We start from the raw sequence: 27,911 nt of genomic DNA, 5'->3' as shown, positions 1-27,911 counted from the left end.
GCTGAGGAACTGGTGCACGGGGCAGGAATTTAGATTCTTAGATCACTGGGATCTGTTTTGGGGTAAGGGGGAACTGTACAAAAGGGACAGATTGCATCTTAACAGGTGTGGGACCAGTATTCTGGCAGGCAGGTTTGCCACTGCTACACGGGTGGTTTTAAACTGAATAAGGGGGGTGGGGGTGTCGAATGGGATAGTGGAGGATGGAGTTAAAGGGAAAGGGTTTCTTAAATGTGTGAGCGTAGAGACAGAGGGGTGTAAAATGAGGGTAGAAGCAATAGGTAGCAAGGTGAAAAGTAAAAGCGGCAGGCCGGCAAATCCAGGGCAAATATCAAAAAGGGCCACTTTTCAGCATAATAGTATAAGGGGTAAGAGTGTTGTAAAAACAAGCCTGAAGGCTTTGTGTCTCAATGCAAGGAGCATTCGTAATAAGGTGGGTGAGTTGAATGTGCAGATAGCTATTAATGACTATGATATAGTTGGGATCACGGAGACATGGCTCCAGGGTGACCAAGGCTGGGAGCTGAACATCCAGGGATATTCAATATTCAGGAGGGATAGATAGAAAGGGAAAGGAGGTGGGGTAGCGTTGCTGGTTAGAGAGCAGATTAACGCAATAGAAAGGAAGGACATTAGCTTTGAGGATGTGGAATCGATATGGGTAGAGCTGCGAAACACTAAGGGGCAGAAAACGCTAGTGGGAGTTGTGTACAGGCCACCTAACAGTAGTAGTGGAGTTGGGGATGGCATCAAACAGGAAATTAGAAATGCGTGCAACAAAGGTAAAACAGTTATAATGGGTGACTTCAATCTACATATAGATTGGGTGAATCAAATTGGCAAGGGTGCTGAGGCAGAGGATTTCTTGGAATGTATGCGGGATAGTTTTCTAAACCAACATGTAGAGGAACCAACGAGAGAGCAGGCTATTCTAGACTGGGTATTGAGTAATGAGGAAGGGTTAGTTAGCAGTCTTGTTGTGCGTGGCCCCTTGGGCAAGAGTGACCATAATATGGTTGAGTTCTTCATTAGGATGGAGAGTGACATCGTTAATTCAGAAACAAGGGTCCTGAACTTAAAGAAAGGTAACTTTGAGGGTATGAGACGTGAATTGGCCAAGATAGACTGGCGATTGATTCTTAATGGGTTGACAGTGGATATGCAATGGAAGGCATTTAAAGACTGCATGGATGAACTACAACAATTGTTCATCCCAGTTTGGCAAAAAATAAATCAGGGAAGGTAGTGCATCCGTGGATAACAAGGAAAATCAGGGATAGTATCAAAACAAAAGATGAAGCGTACAAATTAGCCAGAAAAAGCAGCCTACCAGAGGACTGGGAGAAATTCAGAGACCAGCAGAGGAGGACAAAGGGCTTAATTAGGAAAGGGAAAATAGATTATGAAAGAAAACTGGCAGGGAACATAAAAACTGACTGCAAAAGCTTTTATAGATATGCGAAGAGAAAAAGATTAGTTAAAACAAATGTAGGTTCCTTGCAGTCAGAAACGGGTGAATTGATCATGGGGAACAAGGACATGGCAGACCAATTGAATAACTACTTTGGTTCTGTCTTCACTAAGGAAGACATAAATAATCTGCCGGAAATAGCAGGGGACCGGGGGTCAAATGAGATGGAGAAACTGAGTGAAATCCAGGTTAGCCGGGAAGTGGTGTTAGGTAAATTGAATGGATTAAAGGTCGATGAATCCCCAGGGCCAGATAGGCTGCATCCCAGAGTACTTAAGGAAGTAGCCCCAGAAATGGTGGATGCATTAGTGATAATATTTCAAAACTCTTTAGATTCTGGAGTAGTTCCTGAGGATTGGAGGGTAGCTAATGTAACACCACTTTTTAAAAAGGGAGGGAGAGAGAAAACGGGGAATTACAGACCAGTTAGTCTAACGTCGGTAGTGGGGAAACTGCTAGAAACAGTTATTAAAGATGGGATAGCAGCACATTTGGAAAGTGGTGAAATCATTGGACAAAGTCAGCATGGATTTATGAAGGGTAAATCATGTCTGACGAATCTTATAGAATTTTTCGAGGATGTAACTAGTAGAGTGGATAAGGGAGAACCAGTGGATGTGTTATATCTGGACTTTCAGAAGGCTTTCGACAAGGTCCCACATAAGAGATTAGTATACAAACTTAAAGCACATGGTATTGGGGGTTCAGTATTGATGTGGATAGAGAACTGGCTGGCAGACAGGAAGCAAAGAGTAGGAGTAAACTGGTCCTTTTCACAATGGCAGGCAGTGACTAGTGGGGTACCGCAAGGCTCAGTTCTGGGACCCCAGCTATTTACGATATATATTAATGATTTGGACGAGGGAATTGAATGCAACATCTCCAAGTTTGCGGATGACACGAAGCTGGGGGGCAGTGTTAGCTGTGAGGAGGATGCTAGGAGGCTGCAAGGTGACTTGGATAGGCTGGGTGAGTGGGCAAATGCATGGCAGATGCAGTATAATGTGGATAAATGTGAGGTTATCCACTTTGGTGGCAAAAACAGGAAAGTAGATTATTATCTGAATGGTGGCCGATTAGGAAAGGGGGAGATGCAACGAGACCTGGGTGTCATGGTACACCAGTCATTAAAAGTAGGCATGCAGGTGCAGCAGGCAATGAAGAAGGCGAATGGTATGTTAGCATTCATAGCAAAAGGATTTGAGTATAGGAGCAGGGAGGTTCTACTGCAGTTGTACAGGGTCTTGGAGAGACCACACCTGGAGTATTGCGTACAGTTTTGGTCTCCTAATCTGAGGAAAGACATTCTTGCCATAGAGGGAGTACAGAGAAGGTTCTCCAGACTGATTCCTGGGATGTCAGGACTTTCATATGAAGAAAGACTGGATAGACTCGGTTTGTACTCACTAGAATTTAGAAGATTGAGGGGGGATCTTATAGAAACTTACAAAATTCTTAAGGGGTTGGACAGGCTAGATGCAGGAAGATTGTTCCCGATGTTGGGGAAGTCCAGAACAAGGGGTCACAGTTTAAGGATAAGGGGGAAATCTTTTAGGACCGAGATGAGGAAAACTTTTTTCACACAGAGAGTGGTGAATCTCTGGAATTCTCTCCCGCAGAAGGTAGTTGAGGCCAGTTCATTGGCTATATTTAAGAGGGGGTTAGATGTGGCCCTTGTGGCTAAAGGGATCAGGGGGTATGGAGAGAAGGCAGGTACAGGATACTGAGTTGGATGATCAGCCATGATCATATTGAATGGCGGTGCAGGCTCGAAGGGCCGAATGGCCTACTCCTGCACCTATTTTCTATGTTTCTATGACCCGCTGTTATTGCAGCACTTTGTATCTTTTTTTTGTAATCCAGCTTCTGCAGTTCCTAGTTTCTAAAATAGATTAGTGCTTTTCAAAGAGCAGATACAATCCCCTCCATAATGTTTGGGACAAAGACCCACCATTTATTTATTTGCCTCTGTACTCCACAATTTGAGATTTGTAATAGAAAAAAAATCACATGTGGTTAAAGTGCATAGTCTGATTTTAATAAAGGCCATTTCTATCCATTAAGGTTTCACCATATAGAAATTCCAGCAGTGTTTATACATAGTCCCCCCCATTTCAGGGCACCAGAATGTTTGGGATGCAGCAATGTCATGTAAATGAAAGTAGTCATGCTTAGTATTTTGCTGCATATCCTTTGCATGCAATGACTGCTTGAAGTCTGCGATTCATGGACATCACCATTTCTGATGTCTACTCTGGTGATGCTCTGCCAGGCCTGTATTGCAGCCATCTTTAGCTTATACTTGTTTTTAGGGCTGGTCCCCTTCAGTTTTCTCTTCAGCTTATAAAAGACATGCTCAATTGGGTTCAGATCGGGTGATTGACTTGGCCACTCAAGAATTGACCATTTTTTAGCTTATTAAAAACTTTGGTGCTGTAGCAGTATGTTTGGGATCATTGTCTTGCTGTAGAATGAAGCGGCGGCCAATGAGTTTTGAGGCATTTGTTTGAACTTGAGCAGATAGGATGTGTCTATACACTATACGTCTATACATTAATTATGCTATTACCATCAACAGTTGTATCATCAATGAAGATAAGTGAGCCAGTACCTTCAGCAGCCATACATGCCCAGGCCATAACACCTCCACCACCATGTTTCACAGATGAGGTGGTATGCTTTGGATCTTGGGCAGATCCTTCTATCCTCCATACTTTTGCTCTTGCCATCACTCTGATACAAGTTCAACTTCGTCTCATCTGTCCACAAGACCTTTTTCCAGAACTGCGGTTGCTCTTTTCAGTACTTCTTGGCAAACTGTAACCTGGCCATCCTATTTTTGCGGCTAACCAGTGGTTTGCATCTTGCCGTGTAGCCCCTGTATTTCAGTTCATGAAGTCTTCTGCGGAAAGTGGTCATTGACAAATTCACAGCCGACTCCTGAAGAGTGTTTCTGATCTGTCAGGCAAATGTTTGTGAGTTTTTCTTTATTATAGAGAGAATTATTCTGTCATCAGCTGTGAAGGTCTTCCTTGGCCTGCTAGTCCCTTTGCGATTAGTAAGCTCACCAGTGCTCTCTTTCTTCTTAATGATGTTCCAAACAGTTGATTTTGGTAAACCTAAGGTTTGGCTGAAGTCTCTAACAGTTTTATTTTTGTTTCTCAGTCTTATAATGGCTTCTTTGACTTTCATTGGCACAACTTTGGTCCTCATGGTGATAAACAGCAATAAAGGTTTCCAAAGGCGATGGAAAGACTAGAGGCAAGACTAGGTGCTGAGAGCTCCCTATACCTGCATTAAGGAGGCAATTAAACATACCTGAGCAATTACAAACACCTGTCCCAAACATCATGGTGCCACGAAATGGAGGGACTATGTATAAACATGTAACTTCTACATGGTGAAACCAAAATGTATAAAAAATACCCTTTAATAAAATCTGACAATGTGCACTTTAACCACATGTGATGGTGTACAGAGGCAAATAAATAAATGACGGGTCTTTGTCCCAAACATTATGGAGGGCACTGTACATAAACAGACGTTAGTACTTCCAGCACGTTATATTTACTGGACTTCTTGTTCAGAAAATATGCTGAAAAAAGAAGGAAAGTGATACAAGAATGAGGTAGTTTTGTTTTTGTTTACTGGATGTGATTGCTGATATGAATGTTTTCATTCCTGCAGCAACAGTACATCACCCACAGTAGGTTACTTCCAAGTAACCGATACCAGACTTAAAATTCTTGAATTGGACTGATTAATTTGATCCAAAATAAATTCAGGAAAAATCTCAACTTGAATATTTGTAAAATGTCACCCTTCTAGAAGGGATGTTATCCAAATTAGAGACAAGTAATACATTCAACCAACTATCATACATATCAGGGTATCGGTAACAAAACAGATCTAATTGATGGAAAAGTAAAGAAAGGGAAGATTTATAAATTATACCGTTAAGTAAAATGCCTTGCTCTATCTAATTCAAATGGTTGAAGAAAGGTTTATTCAACATATTTTTGGCAGCTGGCTATAATACACACATTTTTGTGCAATTTAAATTTTTGCAATGGTCTAATACAGATAATTTTTAATCTCACGCCACTCTGACGCAAGAGCACCCTTCAAAGAATCAAAGCTTGACGGAGTTTGATTCCTTATTGTATAATCCAAGATTGCTAATTGGTGTCAGATTCAAAGATACTTTGTTTTAAACATTTACACCAAAAAAAGAAAATTGAAAGTAGGTCATGCAAATGATGCCAAACGTAGCAAAACACCTGATAATGGAGGCAAGGTAAAAGGTTATTCAGTCCAAACCTTCAACGTGGAGATTTATTTTTTACCGTTGCTCCCCATTTCCATTTGTTCCAATTATAGATGAATAAGCAGTACTTTAACATTCCGCAAATGTCAATACATTCACAGAATCCTAGGACATGGCTATTATTATATGATGAAAGTATTCCTCAATCAAATGTCTAGAAACAGAGTAAGAACAATCATCCTTTTGCAACCACCAAAAATCTATTTTAAATCTAGGACTCATAGCATTAAAGTTAATACTACCCTCCATCTATGGTAGTTAGATTAATGTTTCCTGCAGCATATTGTCTAATGATGGACCTGAGCAAATTTCAGCTGTCAGGTTGACTGTTGCATCAATAATTTGTGACAAGTTATGCTGAAACTAATTCATAAAACTTCTCTTGAAATTAATAATGGATGTCAGACCTGTTACCCTCACTGGTATAAATAGTTTATTTTATAGTCACAATATAACAGACTGTTTGTTGGTCACAGTTTGGAATATCAACTTCATTAGAGTTACCAATAAGCAGGTCAGTGCAATTCATTCTACACTGGTTTCTTTGGTAAAGCACACGGCATTGCAATATTTGGAACAGAGTTTTCCTCCAATTAGTAACATAGATCTATTGAAAATTCATCACCCTTTCAATCATGCATACATAATATGAAGTTGTATTTTCGAAAAACTGATTCAATTCACCAGAAACAATGTACATTGACCGAGCAAATCATGTGGCAAAGCAAACTCAAAAACCTAACAATCAATTCAGCCGCTCTAAACCAATTTGAAGTACCAGTTCGCTTTAAAAGGAAAAAAATTGAACATTTACATACCTTTCATGCTCCGAGTATGTACCTAACAGATCTACAGCCAATGATGTGCTTTTGAACTGTAGTCACTCTAACAATGCAGTAGCCTCAGACAGTAATTGGATGATAACATTACAAGGTGCTCATCCCCATACTGACCTCTGTCCTGGGCCTCCTCCACTGTCAGAGTGAGGCCAAATGCAAATTGGAGGAACAGCACTTCATATTTTGCTTGGGCAGACGACAACCCAGTGGTATGAATATTGATTTCTCCAACTTCAAATAACCCTTGCTTTTCCTCTCACTATCCCTCCCCACCCTAGATCTCCGACTAGTTTTACTGTCCTCCTGATTAATTGTACTGTTTGTGTGCTTCATTGTCACCTTCCCCTCAGCAACTATGAACCATTCTACATTTTCTTGTCATTGTCTGCTTTGATCTGTCGTTTCACACCTTACACTTCCATATCTCTAGTTTCCCTCTCCAGATTCTCAGTCTGAAGGGTCTCGACCCGAAACGTCACCCATTCCTTTTCTCCAGAGATGCTGCCTATGCCGCTGAGTTACTCCCGCATTTTGTGTCTATTTTCATTTGTGTTTTTAAACGTTGACTAAGGATTAAATATGACCATAGCCTAGCTACTCATTTTTGAAATAGTTCAATTTGACATTTTACATCTTCTTGATGGCAGTGAGAACCTCACACAAATCTCTCCTCTGTAAGATAGCACTCTCAGCAGTTTAGCAATTCCTCTGTAGAGCATTGAAGTGTTGGCCTTCAAGTTTGCTCTTTGAAATAAAGGAAGCCATATGTGAACATTTCACAGCTCCCTTCAATTGATCATTAAGCTGCTTGGGGGTAGGACTAGTATTTAGATATCAGAAATCTAAATGTACAAAGCTTTTTTTTTTTAAAGAAACAATTAAAAAAAATAGCAGAAGATATTTTCCCTAAATCTTATTTCTTTTCTAATTATAATAAATTTCACATTGAGGCATTTACAACCTTTTTCATAGATGATAGCACAAAGTATAATGAGTGAAGCAAAGAAGCTAGTTATGAGGAGGCTGAGAGGAAAAGGAAATATTATTTCTGTGGTGTTTTTAAAATCACAGTTCAAAACATAGGATAAAGAAATGTCAGCAAGGCACAAAAAAATCCAATGAATGTTATTCAGCATTTACTACAACTAAAACCCTTGATTGCGCCATTGCAGTTAAGATGTTTAATCTGTAACTAAAGCAACGAGCAATGAAATTAGCTTTTACCTTTCAATAACTATTCAAGCACTGTTATTCCTTTCAAGTATCCCCAGTAAATCACTCACCAGATCTCTGTGTAACACCCAGTTAGCATGCAGGTAGTGAATGCCATCTAGAATCTGATATAATAGGGACTTCACCATCCCTCGAGGTAATTGAACTGGTTTCTTGTTTGCTTTAGAAGCTCTGTGAAATTTGATTATGTGCTGAAAGAAGAAACGAATAAACGGAGAGTCAGAGACTGGGACCACATTATTCGTGAATCTGCATTCCAGAGAGTAAATTCTTGGTTGTGAACTGGCACATTTAAAACTCCCTTGCCTTTTCATTCTCAGCTCTTTTAAAACACTTTTAATGTGCCCCCAACCCCCCCACCCTCACAATCAATCTACATACATCATAAAGGATTCCCATCTGAGTCAGCCACAGTTGAAGAACTAACCATACCCCTTATTGTTTCCAACACCTGGAATATAATGTACATACAGCTGAAAGAATGCACCATTATAAAAAGGCCTTTGTGTTTCTTTTTAGCCATAATGTATGAATTTGGGGGTTTATTTTTAAATATTTTGAAACATTTCTGTGATCACATTTTGATTGGATGAGTGATTGTTTGGGGCAATCATGTAATAAAACACATTCAGATGTAGGAAATTAATTTAGGCGATAAAACTTTAAAATAGTACATACTACAATGATGGGCAAAAATAATTGGTCAAGTTTGATACTACCAGACAGAAACACGATACTTCAGGAACATCTTACTCTGAGAAACAGATTATCATTCACAAGCAGAAAGACCGAAAGGCTACAAACATATTTTTGATCCATAAGGCAAGTATTTAAGTAAATAAATCCAACAAAAAAAATCAAATGATTAGAGTTGAAAATTGGAAAGTTGGGCCAAATATGGACATGTGTAAAAAAGTGAAGGTTCATAAAGTGAAGGCAGCAGGAGACATCAGAAAGGCTGGTACAAACAATGGCCAGACATCCTGTTTACAAGGGGATTGTGGAATTTAATGACAGTTGAAATACAAAGTCAACAATTATTAAAACAAGCTTACAAAGAACAAAAGAATGACTAGTTTGTCTGAACTATACTTAGGTTCCAAGATTACAAAATCAATTTAAACAGGGTGAATCCTGCTGTGAGATTTGAAGACCTGCGCTCAAATAATCACAAAATTACCACACAGAAAGCAACAGAGTACTGAATGGCAAAAATGGCCTCTTCCAATAAAGACTTGGGTCAGACAAAAAAAAAGAAAAATAAGTTGCCACAGTAAATTCAAATATACATTGTCACCTGCAGCTTCATCGAATCTATCAATGATGTATTTGCTGGGAAAATGTGTCTGATTTGTATAATATATGTTATGCAAGTCTCACAGAAATTGGACTATTTCTGAGGCTTTCTCTTACAAAGTTGCTTTGTAGTACAAATCATTTACAAATCAGTAGCATAGCCATTTTGTTAGTGAATTAGTAATATAATTCAAAACAAAGCATTGCCATTTATTGAAATGATTTATTTAGAATGTTAACTGGGATTCACCACAGCAAGAATTCAGAAGTATCAGGTTAATGACAAGTCATTTGTTGGAGCATTGTGACTGAAGTCATATTGGGGCCAGACAAGTTAGATTTCCCACACAAATTTATGTTCGTAAATCAAATGAGTTTTCACGTCAGTCTGGTGGTATAAACACCGGTCTGGACTCAGACGCAAAGTTAAAAAGGGAATCGAACTTGTGAATTAGCTAAAAATAAATCAGGATTTTTATTTTGCTTTTTTAAATGCGTGTTTATGATACCACCAGACTGAATCTCAGTCTGGTGGTATCCCAGTTAAACTAATGAGGCACAACTTTCAATAAATGGCAATGCTTCGCTTTGAATTATATTTGGACAAATTAACATGGCTAAGTATGCAATTTGATTCTTGTGCGATACTGTTAAATAGTTTAAATTAAACTGGTGTTCAATTTTGGTTAAAAAAATTGGTACAATATAAAATTTGAATTGCCAAATTATAAAAGGTGTCTGGTACTCCTAAAATCATTTATCATTTACCATATAAATGAATCAGGGAATTTTCATATGACTACAAAATAATTAGGACGGCCTAGTGACACAGCGATAGAGTTGCCAGAGACTCGGGTTCAATCCTGACCGTGGGTGCTGTCTGTGTGTACGTTCGCCCTGTGACCGCGTGGGCATTCTCCGGGTGCTCCAGTTTCCTCCCACATTCTCTACAGATGTGCTGGTTTGAAGGTTAATTGACTTCTGTAAATTATCCTTAGTGTGTAGGATAGAACTTGTTTACGGGTAACTCATGGTTGGCAAGGACTCAGTGGGCTGAAGTGCCTGATTGCACACTATCTCTAAACTAAACTAATTTGCTGCGCAGAAATGAGTGCATGTCTGTCTGTGAAAAATATACATTGTGAAATGAAAGTTAACAAGACATTTTGCTCTATTTATGATGGGAGTCACAAGTTAAGCGCAGACAAGTACAAAATAAATTATGAACAGAGCATGCATAATTATGAATAATAAAGAAGACTGCCAGGTACTACACTAAATATCTTTTGAAGTTTTACAGTTCACAACATTAAACTAATTCAGCAAGAAGCAGAGGCAAGGGCATTAATGCGATATTTGATGCACACTAACAAATGCCTAAACGCTGCTATCATTTTGCCATCTGTAGCTGCAAAAACAAACTTGAAAGGCTGCTCGAGAAGAAATAAATGGCCTTTTATCTTTTCACAGTTGCTATCCTAGTTCACGTGTAAAGGATTGTATGGTGCATGCAAAACTCAGTTGATACAAGAGATAGGTAGACAAAAATGCTGGAGAAACTCAGCGGGTGAGGCAGCATCTATGGAGCGAAGGAAATAGGTAACGTATCGGGTCGAAACCCTTCTTCAAGAGATATTTTTTATAATGCACTGTTGAAATACACTGGCCAAGTGAATGGGCAAGAAGAAAGAAGATGGAATATAAATGTGGATAAAAAATGTGAAATCATCCACAGTTGTAAAAAAAATATAGAAAGGTAGTGATTTTATTTTAAATGGTGAGAGGTTCAAAGCTTTGCAAGGATCATGGAGTCCTTGCATGTGAAATCACTGAAAGATAATATACAGCACCAGCAAGCAATCGGGAAGGCAAATGGTGTGGTTAGCCTTTTTACATGAGGATCTTATTGGGTAGAGGGTGTGCAGTATAGGCTCAACACACAGACTCCTGGACTGGCAGTTTTGACATTTGAGGAAAGATTTAATTGACTTAGCATGTACTCTCACGAGTTCTATTATACTCACTAGTTACATGGTATACCTGGACTACAATCTTTTTAATATTTCCAAGTAAACTGAAATTAAAATGAACCAAAATAAATTAATCTAAACTAGATTTAATAGGAACCACTAGAGTCATGAGTGGTCCCAGATGATTAGAAAATTGTCAATATTATCCCGCTGCACAAAAAGGGAGCAAGGCAGAATAGTGGGAACTATAGGCTGGTTAGTCTGACTTCGGTGGTTGGTAAGATTTTAGATTCCATTATAAATATAAAAGATGAGGTTACGGAGTACACTTACTTAAAAATTCACGATAAAATAGGCTGAAGTCAACATGGCTTTGTGAAGCGGAGCCCTTGCTTGACAAATTTGCTGTAATTCGTTGAAGAAGTAAACAGCAGGACAGACAAAGGAGAGTCAGTAGATGTTCAGAAAGCCTTTGATAAGGTGCCACACGTTAGGTGCTTAGGAAGATGAGAGCCCATGGTATCAAAGGGCAGATACTAGCATGGATACCAGGTTGGCTGGATGGCAGAAAACAAAGAGTAGCAATAAAGCGGGTTCTTTCTGGTTGGCTACTAGTGACTAGTGGACTTCTGCATGGGTTGGTGCTGGGGCCGCTACTCTTCACGTTATATATTAATGATTTGGACGAAGGGATTGAAGGCTTTGTGGCAAAGTTTGCGGATGATACGAAAATAGGTGGAGGGGCAGGTAGCGTAGAGAAAGCAGGGACTCTGCAGAAGGATCTGAGTTGGGAGAGTGGGCAGAGAAGTGGTAGATGGAATATAGTGTAGCAAAGTGTTGTGTCATGCATTTTGGTAGTAGGAATAAAAGGCGTAGACTATTTTCTAAATGGGGTGAGAATCCAGAAATCAGAGGTGCAAAGGAACTTGGGAGAGTTGGTGCAGGTTTCCCAAAAAGTTAATCTGCAAGTTGAATCGGAGGTAAAGAAAACAAACTCAATGCTAGCATTTATTTCAAGAGAGCTTGCATACAAAAACAGGGATGTAATGTTGAGGCTCTATAAGGCGTTGGTAAGGCCGCATTTGGAATATTGTGAGCAATTTTGGGCACCATATCTGAGGAAGGATGTGCTGGTTCTGGAGAGGGTCCAGAGGAGGTTTACAAGAATGATCCCAGGAATGAGTAGGTTAACCTATGATGAGCGTTGTCAGCACTGGGCCTGTACTCGCTGAAGTTTAGAAGAATGAGGGGGGAACTCATTGAAACATACATAATAGTGAAAGGCTTGGATAGAGTGGCTGTGGAGAAAATGTTTACACTAGTGGGAGATTCTATGACTAAAGGTCATAGCATCAAAATTAAAGGACGTTCTTTTAGGAAGATGAGGAGAAATTTATTTTATCAGAGGGTGGTGAATCTGCGGCATTCTTTGCCACAGAAAGTTGTGGAGGCCAAGTCAGTGGATATTTTTACAGCAGAGACAAATAGATTTTTGATTAGTACAGATGTCAAAGGTTATGGGGAGAAGGCAGAACAGGGTTAGGAGGGAGAGATAGATCAGCCATGATTGAATGGTGGAGTAGACTTGATGAGTTGGATGGCCTAATTCTATTCCTATTCCTTATGAACTTATGAGGGACATAACTTTCCACACAGAGGCTGGTGGATGTATGGAATGAGCTGCAAGAGGTGGTAGTTGAGGCAGGTACTATAACAAAATTTAAAATACATGTGGTCAGGTGCATGGGGGGAAAAAAAATGTAGAGAGATATTGCCCAAACACGGGCAAGTGGGATTAGCGTCGCTGGGACATCATGGCCAGTATGGGCAAGTTGGGCCGAAGGGCCTGTTAACATGCAATTTGACCCTATGACTACACTCTGACTAGCATTTATTAAACAAATTCTTATGCAACTCATTGTTGATTAAAAATAGTAGAAATTGAGTTGTTTTTTACTTAGTGAAAATATTCACAATTTGTACTCATAATAAGAGTATAAACTTAATGGGCAGATAAAATAAAGAAAGATAAAAGCAAAAGATGGTTCTTGCTAAGCAAATTTTATTTTCATGCTTTATTAATTACCATTCACGACATTCTAAAATATTATGCAAAAGTTAGCGCAGCTGGTAGACCTGCTGCCTCACAGCACCAGTGACCCAGGTTCGAACCTGACCTCGGGTGTTGTCGATGTGGAGTTTACACATTCTCCTTCTGACGGTGCAAGTTTCTTCCGGGTGCTCCCAACCAATTGTTCAAGCGCTTTTGATTGCAACATGCACCTTAATTTAGTTCAACAAAGAAACTGACAAGTTACTAAAGAACCTTTGTTCTAAAGAACAAAGAATCTAAAGAATCTTTGTTACTAAAGAACAAGGCTTACGGGTTTGTTGGTTAATTGGCCTCTGTAAATTGCCTCTTGTGTTTAAGGGAGTGGATGAGAGAGTGTGAACATGTGATCGATGGTCAGCACCGACTCAGTGGGCCAAAGGGGCTGTCTCCATGCTGTGTCATTCAAGTTAATAATTCAGATAATTTTTCAGCTACTCAAATCATGTACATTAGCTTAGCTTGTGATTCTAAGTTTGATATCAATTTTGAAAGATCCATGGGACATCGTTTGTAAATGATTGCTACTGCAAAAATACATTGTTAAATTAGTAAGTAAAATTAACAAAAACAATAGAATAATGCAATATACAGTAAGCACATTTCAGTCCAAGAAGGTAGACCTTACCCAGAGGTCATGTTCAGCGTAGTCAAATAAAAGCCACACTTTCCTGTCTGCATGTGACAAAAATACTTTCTGAAGAGCAATGACATTTGGATGTTTCAACTCCCGCAGTAACTGTGAGAGAATAAAATGGAAAACATTAGTTATAATTGACATAGACATTTTATAACTTTTAAAAGTATGATTAGCTCTTTTATTAACATACCACACATAATCAACTTCACAGTGCGGCAGTGATGCAGCTGATAGAATGGCTGCCTCACAGCGCCATGGACCCGGGTCCGATCCTGACCTCGGGTGTCATCTGCGTGCAGTTTGCACTCTCTCGCTGTGACCGTGCATGTTTTCTCCGGGTGCTCCGGTTTCCTCCCACATACCAAAGACATACGGGTTTGTAAGTTAATTTGCCTCTGGTTAATTGGACCCGGGTCTCTGGCATTTTAACGCAGCAACTCTACCGCTGCACACTGTGCCGCCCTATGGGGAGATATGGGTAATTAAATGCTAGCTCAGCCTGCAAAGTCCAGATCCCTCAAATGGGAAGAAAACCTTCAAACTGGAGACCTCAGTCTATTCCTTCCTTAAGTACGATGCCATTATAATTTTCATTTGAAGAACAAGCAAGTCCCCTTGTGTCCAGGGCAATAATTAACCCTCAACCAACATCATTATTTGTCTATTACCACATTACAGTTTTGGGGATTATGCCATGTACAAATAGCTGGTACATTCATACAAAGGCAAAATACTACGAATACAAGAAATATGAGGTAGAAACAAACCGCTGGAAAAAATGGAGCAGATTCAGGGCTCTCGCTTAACTTTCTTTCCCTGTTGCCAGCTGGGCAACCTCGGCAGCTTTTTAGGTTGCCAAATGACAGTTTAGGTGGTCATTTAAGACGGCTTGCATGACGTGTGCGATAATGTGCTCGGACGAAGTGCATAGTTACCAGTCGGAATTATGCCCAATGAAGCATTCACATATTATTTTTGTTTCAAATAAAGTCGCAAACTAAACATATTCACCAATCAAGACATGATATATACCACAAATACATGCAGCAAAATTACAATACAGTATCTCATCTCTTTTTACACGTTGCAATGAATGCAATTTCTATTATCTCTTTCCACTTCCAAACAAAAATATGGTTATTCAGTGTATGATCAACCTCGGTGAGACCAAGCGCAGGCTTGGCGATCGCTTCGCACAACATCTCCACTCAGTTCGCAATAACCAACCTGATCTCCCGGTGGCTCAGCACTTCAACTCCCCTTCCCATTCCGAATCCGACCTTTCTGTCCTGGGCCTCCTCCATGGCCAGAGTGAGGCCCACCTGCAAATTGGAGGATTTTGCTTGGGTAGTTTACACCCCAGCGGTACGAACATTGGCTTCTCCAATTTCAGGTAGTCCGTGCTTTCTCCCTCCTTCTCCTCCCATTCCCAGCTCTCCCACAGTCTACTGTCTCCGCCTCTTCCTTTCTTTTTCCCACCCCCCACCCCTCCCGACATCAGTCTGAAGAAGGGTCTCGACCCGAAACGTCACCTATTGGGCAGTTTACACCCCAGCGGTATGAACATTGACCTCCAATATCAGGTAGTCCCTGCTTTCTCCTCCACTTCCCAGCTCTCCCTCAGCCCACTGTCTCCGCCTCTTCCTTTCTTCTTCCCGCCCCCCCCCTCGCACCCTCACATCAGTCTGAAGAAAGGTCTCGACCCGAAACATCGCCTATTTCCTTCGCTCCATAGATGCTGCCTCACCTGCTGAGTTTCTCCAGCATTTTTGTCTACCCATTCACGCAAGTTCTGTTATCCCATTTTCCTCACCCACTCCCTGCACATTAGGGGCAATTTTACAGAGACAGGTTAACCTACAAAGCCAATGCGTCTTTGGGATGTGGTAGGAAATCCCCATGCTTGCAGGGAGAATGTGCAAATTCAACACAGACAGTGCCCGCGAACAGGATCGAACACAGATCTCTGGCGTGTGAGGCAGCAAGTCCACCAGCTGTGCCACTATATTTTATTTTCCAACACACAAAAAATTATACATTGATAACTTTGGTTACTAAAAAAAAAGAAACTATCCATTTTCAGTCTTAAATCTCTATGTCTCTATGTCCCCCTTTACAGCTTCTGTATGTTTTAATTCAGTTCAAGGCTATTGGGGCAGTACATTGACCATAAAGTTGCTGCCTAAAATTGCCAGCGACCCGGAATTGATCCTGAATATGGGTGCTGCCTGTATGGAGTTTTGTTTTCTCGTTTATAACATTGTTTACAGAGTACTATGTTTACATATTCTGTTGTGCTGCTGCAAGTAAGGATTTCATTGCTCTAACTGGGACGTGAGAGAATAAAACACTCTTGACTCTTAACTTACGTCGCTGATGTGTGGGATAGAACTAGAGTACGGGTGATTGGTGGTCGGCGGGGACTCGGTTTCCACGCTGTATCTTTATATTAAACTAAAAACACTAAAACCAGAGAAAATGTAAAGAAGGGTTTCTACCCAAAACGTCACCCAATTTCTTCTATCCAGAGATGCTGGCTGCTCCATGGAGTTCCCCCGCACAATTAAAGCATGGAATAGTCTTCACCCTACCATAGGTACCAACCAGATGCAACTAAATTTAAGGCAGCTTTTTTTTTCCCCCAAGAACCCTATTTTGCTTAAGTCCAAGTCAAGAGTCAAGAGAGTTTTATTGTCATGTGTCCCAGATAGGGCAATGAAATTCTTGCTTGCTGCAGCACAACAGAATATGTAAACATAATACAGAACAGGAGATAAAAGTTCAGTGTGTCTATATACTATAGTCCATATATATACACAATAAATAAACAGATAAAATGCAATTGGCTGTTATTTTTCAGAGTTTGGAGTTTGGTGGTGGTGGGTCCACCAGTTTAAATTCCATTTCGATTATTTTTGGAGGACCAGGAAACCAAGAAGCAAGAGTTACTCCAGCTCCAGGGAGTTACTCCATCTCCAGGGAGTGATTCTGCGTTGTTTTTCAGCGGTCGCGGTGAGGCAGCGACCAGACAGCAATGGCGGCCAGAACTCCCACAATGCAAAGGGAGGGAGAACGTGGCCGACGCCGACCAGTTGCCGTGGCAGTGTGCATGGGCGCACAACCACGGCCAATAATGTGCTGGCACATGTATAAGGCGGCCGTCCGTGCCGAGCGGAGACCCGAGAGCCGAGTGGAAACCCGAGAGCCGAGCGGAGACCCGAGAGCCTAGCGCCGAGCCAAGAGCCTAGCGCCGAGCCAAGAGCCGGACATGGATTGCGGTCGGAGACGGAGATTGACAGAGAGCGAGAGATAGAGAGGGGGCCCGCACAGAATTAAACGCTAGGTTGCTTGCCAAGCCGGGCAAAATGGCATGGCTTTTAGGTAGCCTGGCGGGACTGTAAGTGGCCATTGGCACCCGGGCAACCGCTAATTGGGCAGTGTCAGCAAAGAGAAAAATAACAATCTTGTCTGCCCACATAGATAGGAGTTCTGTTTCCCTCTCCACATGTGGCCTGACCCAAGGTTTTCCAGCACTTTGTTTTATTTGTTGCTATATTTCCTACATACCAACTGGGCATTTAATCACTTAAGGTTGTGAACTACCCTATTCAAACAATCTTTCTAGCTTTCCCCTATTTTACCTCACAGTCTAACTCCACAGAATCAGACATTAAAAAAAAATTAAAAACAGCCCTTAGCGGTGAAACCATGAGGTGATCTGCTGTTTCCATTCGGAACTAAAGGTACTCAGGCATTCAGTGTGCCCTGGACTTCTTGGGACCTGCCTCTGCCCACTTTGTGACCAATTTTGGTGCATCTGCCTTTTGATCCTTCTCTCAATTCCAAGTGGCTCTGCATTTTGTGAAGTACAGGTGCACAACCTTTTATCCGGAGTTCCGGAAACCGAAAAGCTCCGAAAACCGGACATTTTTTCCAGGATGTCGTCAGCACACCAAAGCTCGCGTTTGGCGCCAAACTTGACCCGAAACGACCCACGGTCAACCCAGGTCTGTACTACTGTATCGGCTGCCTCCTCCCCAGAGACCGGGGAGACACTTAAACATCTGTAAATCATTGCTTAAATGTTAGTCAGTTAGTTTGGAGGTCGGAGAGGCGGGGAGCGGGCAATGCCTTACCGGGTCACCGTGCAGTAAGCTCCGGAGCGCTGTGGCCGCTGACTCCCAACATCGCGGAACTGGGGTTGCGGGCGTCCGGCCGCGGGCGGCGCCGGTTGTAGCTCCGACCCCGGCAACTCTACCCGTGGCTGCGCGGCGCTCGAAATCCAGCGCGGCCCGCGGCCGGACGCCCGCAGCCCCAGCTCCGCGATGTTATGTGTCGGCGGCCACAGCGCTCCGGAGCTTACCGCATGGCGACCCGGTAAGGCATTGCCCGCTCCCCGCTGGTATCCCAGCGCTGCGACGCCGCCGACTCCCAACATCGCGGAGCTGGGGCCGCGGGCGTCCGGCCGGAGGCAGCGCTGGATTTGGTGCACCGCGCAGCCAGGGGTAGAGTTGCCGGGGTCGGAGCTCCAACCGGCGCCGCCCGCGGCCGGACCCCCGCAGCCCCCAGCACCGCGATGTTGGGAGTCGGCGGCCACAGCGCTCCGGAGCTTACTGCACGGCGACCCGGTAAGGCATTGCCCGCTCCCCGCCTCTCCGACCAGGTAGGGGACTAAGAATTAAAGTTTCCCCCTTCACGCCCCCCACCACATAAAATCCCTCCAAACTAACTGACTAACATTTAAGCAATGATTTACAATGATTCCCCGGTCTCCGGGGAGGAGGCAGCCGCTCCAGACTTTTCAAGCCGCCCGCGCTACCTACCTAATCTACGCTAAAAATCTTCCATTCGGAAATCCAAAAAATTCCGAAATCCGAGAAGTGTCTGGTCCCAAGGCTTTCGGATAAAAGGTTGTGCACCTGTACCATGTTTTTCAAAAGGCATCAAATCGACGACTTGTCTGCTGTTAAGATGCAAATAGATTTATGGTATGATTTAACAAGGTATAGGAATTGTCCCAGTGACCCATCCTCCAATGAATATCAGCAAAACTGCTGGTGGGTCCTTGCTATGGCAGGCTACAATGCATTATTTCACAAGTTATAGGAGCAGAATTAGACCATTCTGCCCCTCATGTCTACTCCATCATTCAATCATGGCTGATCTAACCCTGACACCTGTAAAAACATCCATTGACAGCCTCCACACACCATGTGTGTCAATGAATTCTATAGATTCATCACCACCTGACTAAAGAAATTACTCATCTCCTTTCTAAAGATACGTCCTTTTATTCTGAGGCTATGGCCTCTGGTCCTAGACTCTCCCACTATCTCCACATTCACTCTATTATTACTACTTATTAAACAATGAATCCCCCTCAAAAGTAGTGAACTGACAACAAACTGCTTTAATATGCACTAGAGCACATTGAGGTGCTACATGAATTACAACTTATTTGTTCAAAACAATTACTTATATTTATATTTCCATTTATGCATGGTTCAAGCTTCATTATTGGTAGTCAACAATGGCAAAAGGTATATCAAGATCAAGCAAAATGGTTCATCCACATTCTATAGTGCCACATTCATCAGAAAGCTTGTAGCATATTGAGGGGGTGTCATGAGGGATAAGGGTGCCTGGTACAATGATATTTCTGTGAACACTACCAAACATAACGCTAGAAGGGTCTTGACGCGAAACATCACCTATTCCTTCTCTCCAGAGATGCTGCCTGTCCCGCTGAGCTGAGATATAGCGTGGAAACAGGCCCTTCGGCCCACCGAGTCCGCGACTAACAGCGGTCACCCCGTACACTAGCATTATCCTACACACTAGGGACAATTTTAACCTACAAACCTGTACATCTTTGGAGTGTAGGAGGAAACTGGAGCATCCAGAGAAAACCTGTGCAGTCACAGGGAGAACGTACAAACTCCGTGCAGACAGCACCCATAGTGAGGATCAAACCCAGGTGTCTAGAGCTGCAACTGGCAACTCTAACAATGCACCACTGAGCCGCCCAGTAATGCCGTGGGGAATGGTTGTATGGCGTTGAGGATTGTGATACAAGATAAAAACATTAGATGATCAGCAACTGGATTTCAGAGAGAATAAGTATGTAGGGTTAGCAATAGCGCAGCGGGTAGGGTTGCTGCTTCACAAACACCAGAGACCCGGGTTCGATCCTGGCATTGGCCACTGTTTGTGTGGAGTTTGCAAGTTCTCCCTGTGACCGCATGGTTTCCTCTGAGTGCTCTGGTTTCCTCCCACATCCCAAAGTCGTGTGGGTTTGTAGGTTAATTTGCCTCTGTGAAGTGTGTAGGGAGTAGATGAGAAAGTGGGATAACATAGAATTAGTGTGCACGGGTAATCGATGGTTGGCATGGACTTGGTGGGCCGAAGGGCCGATTTCCATGCTGTATCTCTAAACTCTAATTTGTGGAGATTACAACAATGAGAGTTATAAATGACAAGGATTGGATGGTTGGTGCAGCCGAGGATGAATTAGGATGAAAACAATAGAGAATGGGAAGGAGACCAAAAAGATGGCCTCAATTGCTACAGAATGAATCTGTTGACACAATGTTATAAGGCATTTTTCATACACGATACGATAGAACTTTATTTATCTCAGGAGGGAAATGTTTTACAAATGTACATTATTAAACGTTGTAAGTTAGGTTATGGATTAGTTGGCAGGAGCACAGTTAAGAAGGTTGAACAAAATTATTAACTGAATTATGGAATATTAATAATGAAGTATTGCGATCAAGGAAAAAATCATGACATGTAAATGACAAGGCAACATTCATTAACTTAAAAGCTTGAAGAGATACATTTTTGCTGGATTTAAAGAACAGTATCAGAGATGCTGCCTGACCCACTGAGTTACTCTTGCGTTTTGTGATCTTTTTAATCCACCGCTTCTTGCAAGTTCTCCTTCCGTGCCTAAAAAGTGTCTGCAGAAGGGTCCGAACCCGAACGTCACCTATCCATGTTCTCCAGAGATGCTGCCTGACCTGCTTAGTTACTTCAGTACTTTGTGTCCTTTTCTTTGTAAAAGCGCATCTGCTGTTCCTTGTGTCTACAGCTGGCGCTTATACTTATTTAATTTTTCAATCTCCCATTATGTCCCACATGATAATCGTGGAAAAATAAATATAGGTGACATTTCTCTGCTAGGTCCTTTAATAGCAGCAGTAGAGTTGCTGCCTTACATCGCCAGAGACCAGGGTTCGATCCCGACGGGTGCTGTCTGTATGGAGTTTGTAACTTCTACCCGTGACCTGTATGGGTTTTTTCAGCAATCTCCGGTTTCCTCCCACACTCAAGGCGTACGTTTGTAAATTAATTGGCTTGGTAAAATTGTAAATTGTCTAGTGTGTAGGATAGTGTTAGTGTGCGAGGATCTCTGGTTGGCGCGGACTTGGTGGGCCGAAGTCCTGTATCCGCACTGTATCTATAAACTAAACTAACAGGGCATGGAGCAAACAAGGCCATCTCCATCTCAGTCCAAAAAAAGATAGATGTAAAGCACAGAAGATTTATCAATGCACAACTAGGATCGAATCAAGCCAGTAACGTGTTAAATGACATTATTAGATAGCAAGTGGTGTGCATTTCAAGCACAAATTATAGGAAAGTCATCCTATAAGACAACCTGATCCAACATCACTCAAAAACAAATCAAAATACATGACATAAATTCAATTACTTTGAATGAGAATATAAGCTTTGGAATTTTAAAGAGTTTTCACAACCGTAGGATGTCCCAGCACACTCCAAGAATGCAAATATTAAAGTGAAGTGAAATGTGTCAGTAAATTTCACAAAAAATAGCTTTCTAATTGTATGAAACAGTTTGCACAAATAGCAACACCGGAGGATGACCAGATACAACATTTTTTATGAACTTGAGGGATAAATAATTGATGGTGAACTGGAAAAACAACAGCTCATATTCATGGAGACACAAGAAAGTCTGAAGAAGGGTCCTGACCTGAAACGTCATCTGTCCATTCCCTCCACAGATGCCGCCCGACCCACCAAGTTCATCTCACATTTCATTTTTTCAGTGCTCATATGCAAATAGTGCAAAGCTATGTCTGATGATATCTTGAGGAATTAGGGGGATCCTCAGCTCAAATTGTCATCCAATGCAGCAATCCATCAACAACCAGAGTAAGTGGGTATCTAGAATGTCAATTGAGCTCAAATGTTCTTGCAAAAAGCTAGATTGTGTGTGCCATTATATTTATGAAAGATTCTGGAATAGCATGCAAAAAAGACTAGTTGAACTTGCCTTTCATGCTGCTGCCTTAAGCTAATTATTGTACTTAGAAATTGCATAATCGCAGGAAATACTTTTGGATAAAGTTGCTGTCAAAATTGTGGAATCAGTGTAAAGATCAAACTGGAGCAGGTTAAAATAAACTCGAGTGCTGATAGAAATGAAAAGTCAGACACCCATCCTTACTTTAACCCAAGATGGACACAAAGTGCTGGAGCAATGCAGTGGGTCAGGCAGCATCTCTGGAGAAACAGGATGCATGAAGTTTCGAGTCTGAAGAAGGGTGCCGACCTGAAATGTCACCCATCCCTTTACTCCAGAGATGCTGCCTGGCCCACTGAGTTACTCCAGCGTTATGTGTCTATCTTTGGTGTGAACCAGCATCTACAGTTCCTTCCTACATATTTTGTCTGCAATTCCTTCCTACACTAACCCAGTTCATGATCACGGATAGAGATTAGAACCTGCAACTGTTCATACCTACTTTTACAGAAATTAATGAATAACCCAATTTGACATTTTCTGGAACTGCCCTTCATCTTTCACTATGTGGTAGCAATGTGTTATCAGGACAGTTCCAAACAGTACTCCTATACCCCTGCTCACAATAGAAGTCTAGGAACAACACTAAATACTCTCTTCATAAACATTCATTAATTATCAGGAAATTCTATGTCCAACATGCATTCTATGTTAATAAGCTGCTGATGTGGTCTAGGGAGTAATTACTCGTTTGTCTCCAGGACAATTTCTGGCAGTGCAAATTTACAGACCCATACTTCATATAAAACTTTCATTTTAATCCTGATATTTGATAGAAATATCATTAACTTTACAAGGGATATTTACCCTCAGCCAGATGACATAATATTCTGCCACAGCTTTCCATTTAGAAGATAAAAACTAGTGTTTACTTACTGCTATTTCTCTGCAAGCAGACATAGAAATTCCAGTACCCTCTATTTGTTTTAATGCGTAGTCTTTGTCATCTTTCCTATACAAAAAAAAAGAATTAGAAAAATTATTGCAGAAAGGGGTTTGTTGGCAAGAAGTTATAAAAAACTTTATTAAAAGTCATGTTATCCAATCCGAAAGCTACAATTTACTTTGCTTTAGACTTCAGAGATAGAGCGCAGAAATAGATCCTTTGGCCCACTGGGTCCGCACCGACCAGCAAACACCTCATACACTAACGCTATCCTACACACTAGGGACAATTTACTGATTTTTACCAAAGCCAATTCACCTACAAACCTGCACGTATTTCGAGAGTGGGGGGGAAAAAACCAGAGCACCTGGAGAAAAATCCTACTGCCACAGCGAGAACGTACAAACTCCGTATAAACAGTACCCATAATCAGGATCGAACCTGGGTCTCTGGCACTGTTAGGCAACATCCCTACTGCTGTGCCACTGTACTGCTCTATTTTCCCCAAACATAATTTTATGAACGTGCCCTGCAAAACTACAGCTGATTTAATTTTGAATCATATTTGTCTCAATTTCACCCTTTGCTATGAAATGAAGCTGGCAATATTGAGTACATGTAATACTGCAATGGCAAATTTCTCCATTCACATGGTAACCCTATTTTTGCTAACCTAATTGATTATCCTTAAAGAATTATCAAGCACCAAGAGTGGGACAACATCTCGCCAGATCTCTTTCCATGACATGTTTACAGATTCGGAATGAAGGAGTTCACATTATAACAATAAAGTGGGCAGATTAGCTCAAATTGATTTGGGATACTGAAACCACAAGTAGATGAAAGAGAAAAAAAAAAATCACTCGCTGGTCTGGTATCACACAATTATTGGTACATGACTGTCTGCCAGCTTTATGTTTACCCATAAAAGATATGACATCTTGTGCTAAATATTTAACCATTTTCGGCTAGGATAAAGGTGGTTAAATATTTTGCAGAAGAATTAATACGTTTTATTTTAGTTTACTGGCACATGTACCAAGGTACAGTGAAAAGCTTTTGTTGCGTGCTAACCAGTCAATGGAAAGATTATACATGATTACAATCGAGATTTCCACAGTGTAGATAGATGATATAGGGAAAAACCTTTAGTGCAAGATAAAGTCCAGTAAAGTCCAATTAAAGATAGTCCGAGTGTCTCCAGAGATAGAAATTAGCTCAGGACTGCTCCTGATGGTTCAGTTGCCTGATAACAGCTGGAATGAAACTGTCCCCGAATCTGGAGGTGTTCATTTTCACACTTCTGTACCTCTTGCCTGACAGGAGAGGGGAGAAGAGAGAGTGACGGGGGGGAGAGGCTCATCCTTGATTATGCTGGTGGCCTTGCCGAGGCAGCTTGAAGTGTAGATTAAGTCAATGGAAGGGTTGGTTTGTGTGATGGTCTGGGCTGCGTCCACAATTCTCTGCAGTTGCAATTTTACGGCGCAACGGACAGCTAAATTTCACCCAGGTCTTAATAGTAGGAATTTGACACTACACCTCTGAACTCAAGAAATTTTGAACCTGGATGGCCACATGTGAACATAGCAGTCCTGAACTTCCTGAGAGATGTTTGCTGCTGCTCTTCTTACAGGCCTATTGCATTAGGTCAGGATGCAGTAATAACAGTACCACACATTCCTCAGGAAGTGCAAGTTCATGTTCGCAAATGGTCGTCCAAATTACAACATTTCTCATTCTTGCATGCTACCATAACCAGCCAAAGCCATAGAGTAATTTAATATATTTGACGTTATAATAAATACCAAGTCAAAATTCACAAAAAAAAGTATCAGCATTGAGTAAAGGATGAAGAGCCAATTACTCATTAAAAATGATCAAATTTCTAACAGATTACAGTCGTCACTGTTCAGTGTAGGCAGTGTGTAGAACTGTTGCCTCACAGCGCCAGAGACCTCAGTTCGATCCCAACCTCGGGAGCTACTTGAGTGGATTTTGCAGGTTCTCCCTGTGACTGCGTGGGATTTCTCTGGGTGCTCTGGGTTTCTCCCACATTCCAAAGACATGTGGGTTTGTAGGTTAATTGGCCTCTGTAAATTGCCCCTAGTGTGTAGAGGGTGGATACGAAAGCGAGATAATGTAGAACTGGTGTGAACAGGTCATCAATGGTTGGCTTGGACTCAGTGAGCCGAAGGGACTGTTTACATGCTGCATCTTTCAATCAATCAATTCGGTCAAATACACGTATAAATAACTATCTGCATTAATTTTCTATGATGGAAACCTCTCTCTATTTTTCCAGGCTGCCCTCTTCCACAGAATAATATATTTTCTTTATTTCCTGGCATTTACACGATTTTAAATCACCGTCATGGTGGCAGAGCGGTAGAGTTGCTGATAAGTAGAAACCTAAACCAATTGAGTATCGCCAGAAATGAATACCTGTACTAAAAGATACTGGGTCCTGTAGCCGACTGGGATAGTCCTCTTCATTATAAAATATTTTATCCAATCATTCATGTTGGAAGGGAGCAACATATGATTTGGAATCCTACAATATTTTGCTGCTATTTTGTCCACCGATTCTTATGCCAAACTTGCTGCAAAACTGTTAATTTATTCAACTAACCAAGATTGCCGAATCTGTGGAATTCATTGCCACACAAGGGTGTGGTAACCAAGTCAATTAATGCGGCGATTCAAAGATTCTTGATAAGTACGAATATGGGGAGAAGGCAGGAGAATGGGTCTAGAGGGATAGATAGATCATCCATGATTGAATGGTGGAGTAGACTTGCTGGGTCAAATGGCATAATTCTGCTCATATAACTTATGAACGAATATTGTTAGCATTCTAATGCAATTAACCAACGTTAATATTCTAATGCAATTACCTGAATAGACCTAATCAGCCAACTAATGGAGGAAGCATGTGCCAGCTCTTTGACATACTCCTTACATAAAACAAAATATTGCAAGTGCTGAAAATGGAAGTAAAGATGAAAGATTCTGGCTATCGTTGCGCAGCAGATATCTTTGTTTCCTTCTGGACAGATAACATTTCTGTTCAAGAATTGTTTCTCTCTCTTCGTAAAAAATACAATTGCACCATATTTATTAGTCATACAACATGGAAATAAAACCTTTGGCCCAACTTGTCCAAGGTGCCCCATTCAAGCTGCCTGTATTGGTCCATACCTCTTTAAACCTTTCCTATCCATGTACCCGGTCCAAGAGTATTTTACGTGTTGTTATTGTGGTACGGTTCATTACTTTAAAAACAGACAACTCACAAAAACGTACGGTAAACCAACTCAAGCTTTACTGATCATCAGCCGGCGGAAATGACGGGGATACACCAGTCAAGTAAGCAACAGACACTTGACTTCCCCGTGCCACCACTTCAATGAACAAAGATTTGCACGGTGTTTTATACTGTGTGTCACTTAGTCACATTCCAAAGATGTTAATCATGGTCACGAGATGCAGCCAATACACATCACCATAGGACGAGCCTAAACTTGTCTCTTATCAATTAATAGACACATTTCAAAGGCATCTTATAAGTTGGCACTTCCAGGACAAGACATTTCAAAGGCATCAGTCATTGTCTCAATATACATCAACCCGAGACAAGCCTGGGCTTGTCTTTTTCTCTTGGAATACAAGCTACAACCTAGTCAAGTATTCCACTATGTATCTTTTATATATTTAAAAGCAGTTAACCTTTTCAATTGTACCTGCCTCAACCACCTCCTCAGGCAGCTAATTCCATATACTCAGTGAAAATGTTGTCCTTTATATTGAACCTTAAACTTATGTCCTCTGGTTCCTAATTCTCCTAGCCTGGTTAAAAGCCCTATCAATTCCCTTTATATTTCTGAGCAGTTATTGGTATTTTACATGTTAAATTTTCACTCAAGCAACTATGTACATTTTCAGCAAAACCTCTAAAATGTAGATGCACTAAGAAGGGGAATTAGGTTTAACATGCTCAACAAAGACAACCTAGTCTAAGAAACTAACAAATAATGTCAAGTCTCCACAGTAGATTTATTCAAAGGAAGATTCTAAACGAGCAAATTATAATTTTTAATATATATTTTAATAGTTAAATTCTTGCCTTCACACCAGGGACAGATTGGCAACACAGCACTATTCTCAGTCCTGGATGCCAAAAGCTCCTTTTAGCAGATTCCACCAGACCCGGACTCGTCCAACCTCACTATGTTCTGCACCCCCTTTGACCGCTACAAATGTCTAAGAATGCCTTTCGGCATCAACTCCGATAGTGAAGTTTTCCAGCTCACTATGGATCAATTGTTTGTAGAGTACCCACGCGCCATCATTGTTGATGATATTCTCGTCTACGGTCGCGACCTAGAAACATAAATAGGTGCAGGAGGAGGTCATTCGGCCCTTCGAGCCAGCACCGCCATTCATCGTGATCATAGACATAGAAACATAGAAATTAGGTGCAGGAGTAGGCCATTCGGCCCTTCGAGCCTGCACCGCCATTCAATATGATCATGGCTGATCATCCAACTCAGTATCCCGTACCTGCCTTCTCTCCATACCCTCTGACCCCCTTAGCCACAAGGGCCACATCTAACTCCCTCTTAAATATAGCCAATGAACTGGCCTCGACTACCCTCTGTGGCAGAGAGTTCCAGAGATTCACCACTCTCTGTGTGAAAATAGTTCTTCTCATCTCAATTTTAAAGGATTTCCCCCTTATCCTTAAGCTGTGACCACTTGTCCTGGACTTCCCCAACATCGGGAGCAATCTTCCTGCATCTAG

At 41.5% G+C, this 27,911-nt stretch overlaps 1 protein-coding gene across 6 annotated transcripts in view; it reads right to left on the bottom strand.

Moving 5' to 3' along the window:
* Nucleotides 1-27,911, bottom strand: part of cdk8 (cyclin dependent kinase 8) — a 91,736-nt gene that overhangs the window by 43,292 nt on the left and 20,533 nt on the right. For 3 of the 6 annotated variants that reach the window (XM_033022798.1, XM_033022799.1, XM_033022801.1), the window contains exons 2-4: nucleotides 23,101-23,176; nucleotides 13,875-13,985; nucleotides 7,921-8,061 (exon numbers count right to left, since the gene is read on the bottom strand). The exons of 1 other annotated variant lie outside the window; for it this stretch is intronic. In XM_033022798.1, coding sequence (XP_032878689.1) covers nucleotides 7,921-8,061; nucleotides 13,875-13,985; nucleotides 23,101-23,176 — 328 coding nt within the window. The remainder of the gene's footprint in view (nucleotides 1-7,920; nucleotides 8,062-13,874; nucleotides 13,986-23,100; nucleotides 23,177-27,911) is intronic. 2 more of the 6 variants (XM_033022802.1, XM_033022803.1) reach the window with 1 other exon arrangement.

This window comes from Amblyraja radiata, chromosome 6, assembly GCF_010909765.2.
Source record: "Amblyraja radiata isolate CabotCenter1 chromosome 6, sAmbRad1.1.pri, whole genome shotgun sequence".
NCBI lineage: Eukaryota > Metazoa > Chordata > Chondrichthyes > Rajiformes > Rajidae > Amblyraja > Amblyraja radiata.
Note: the sequence above shows the minus strand (reverse complement) of the source record. Positions and strands in the feature narration are given on the sequence as shown.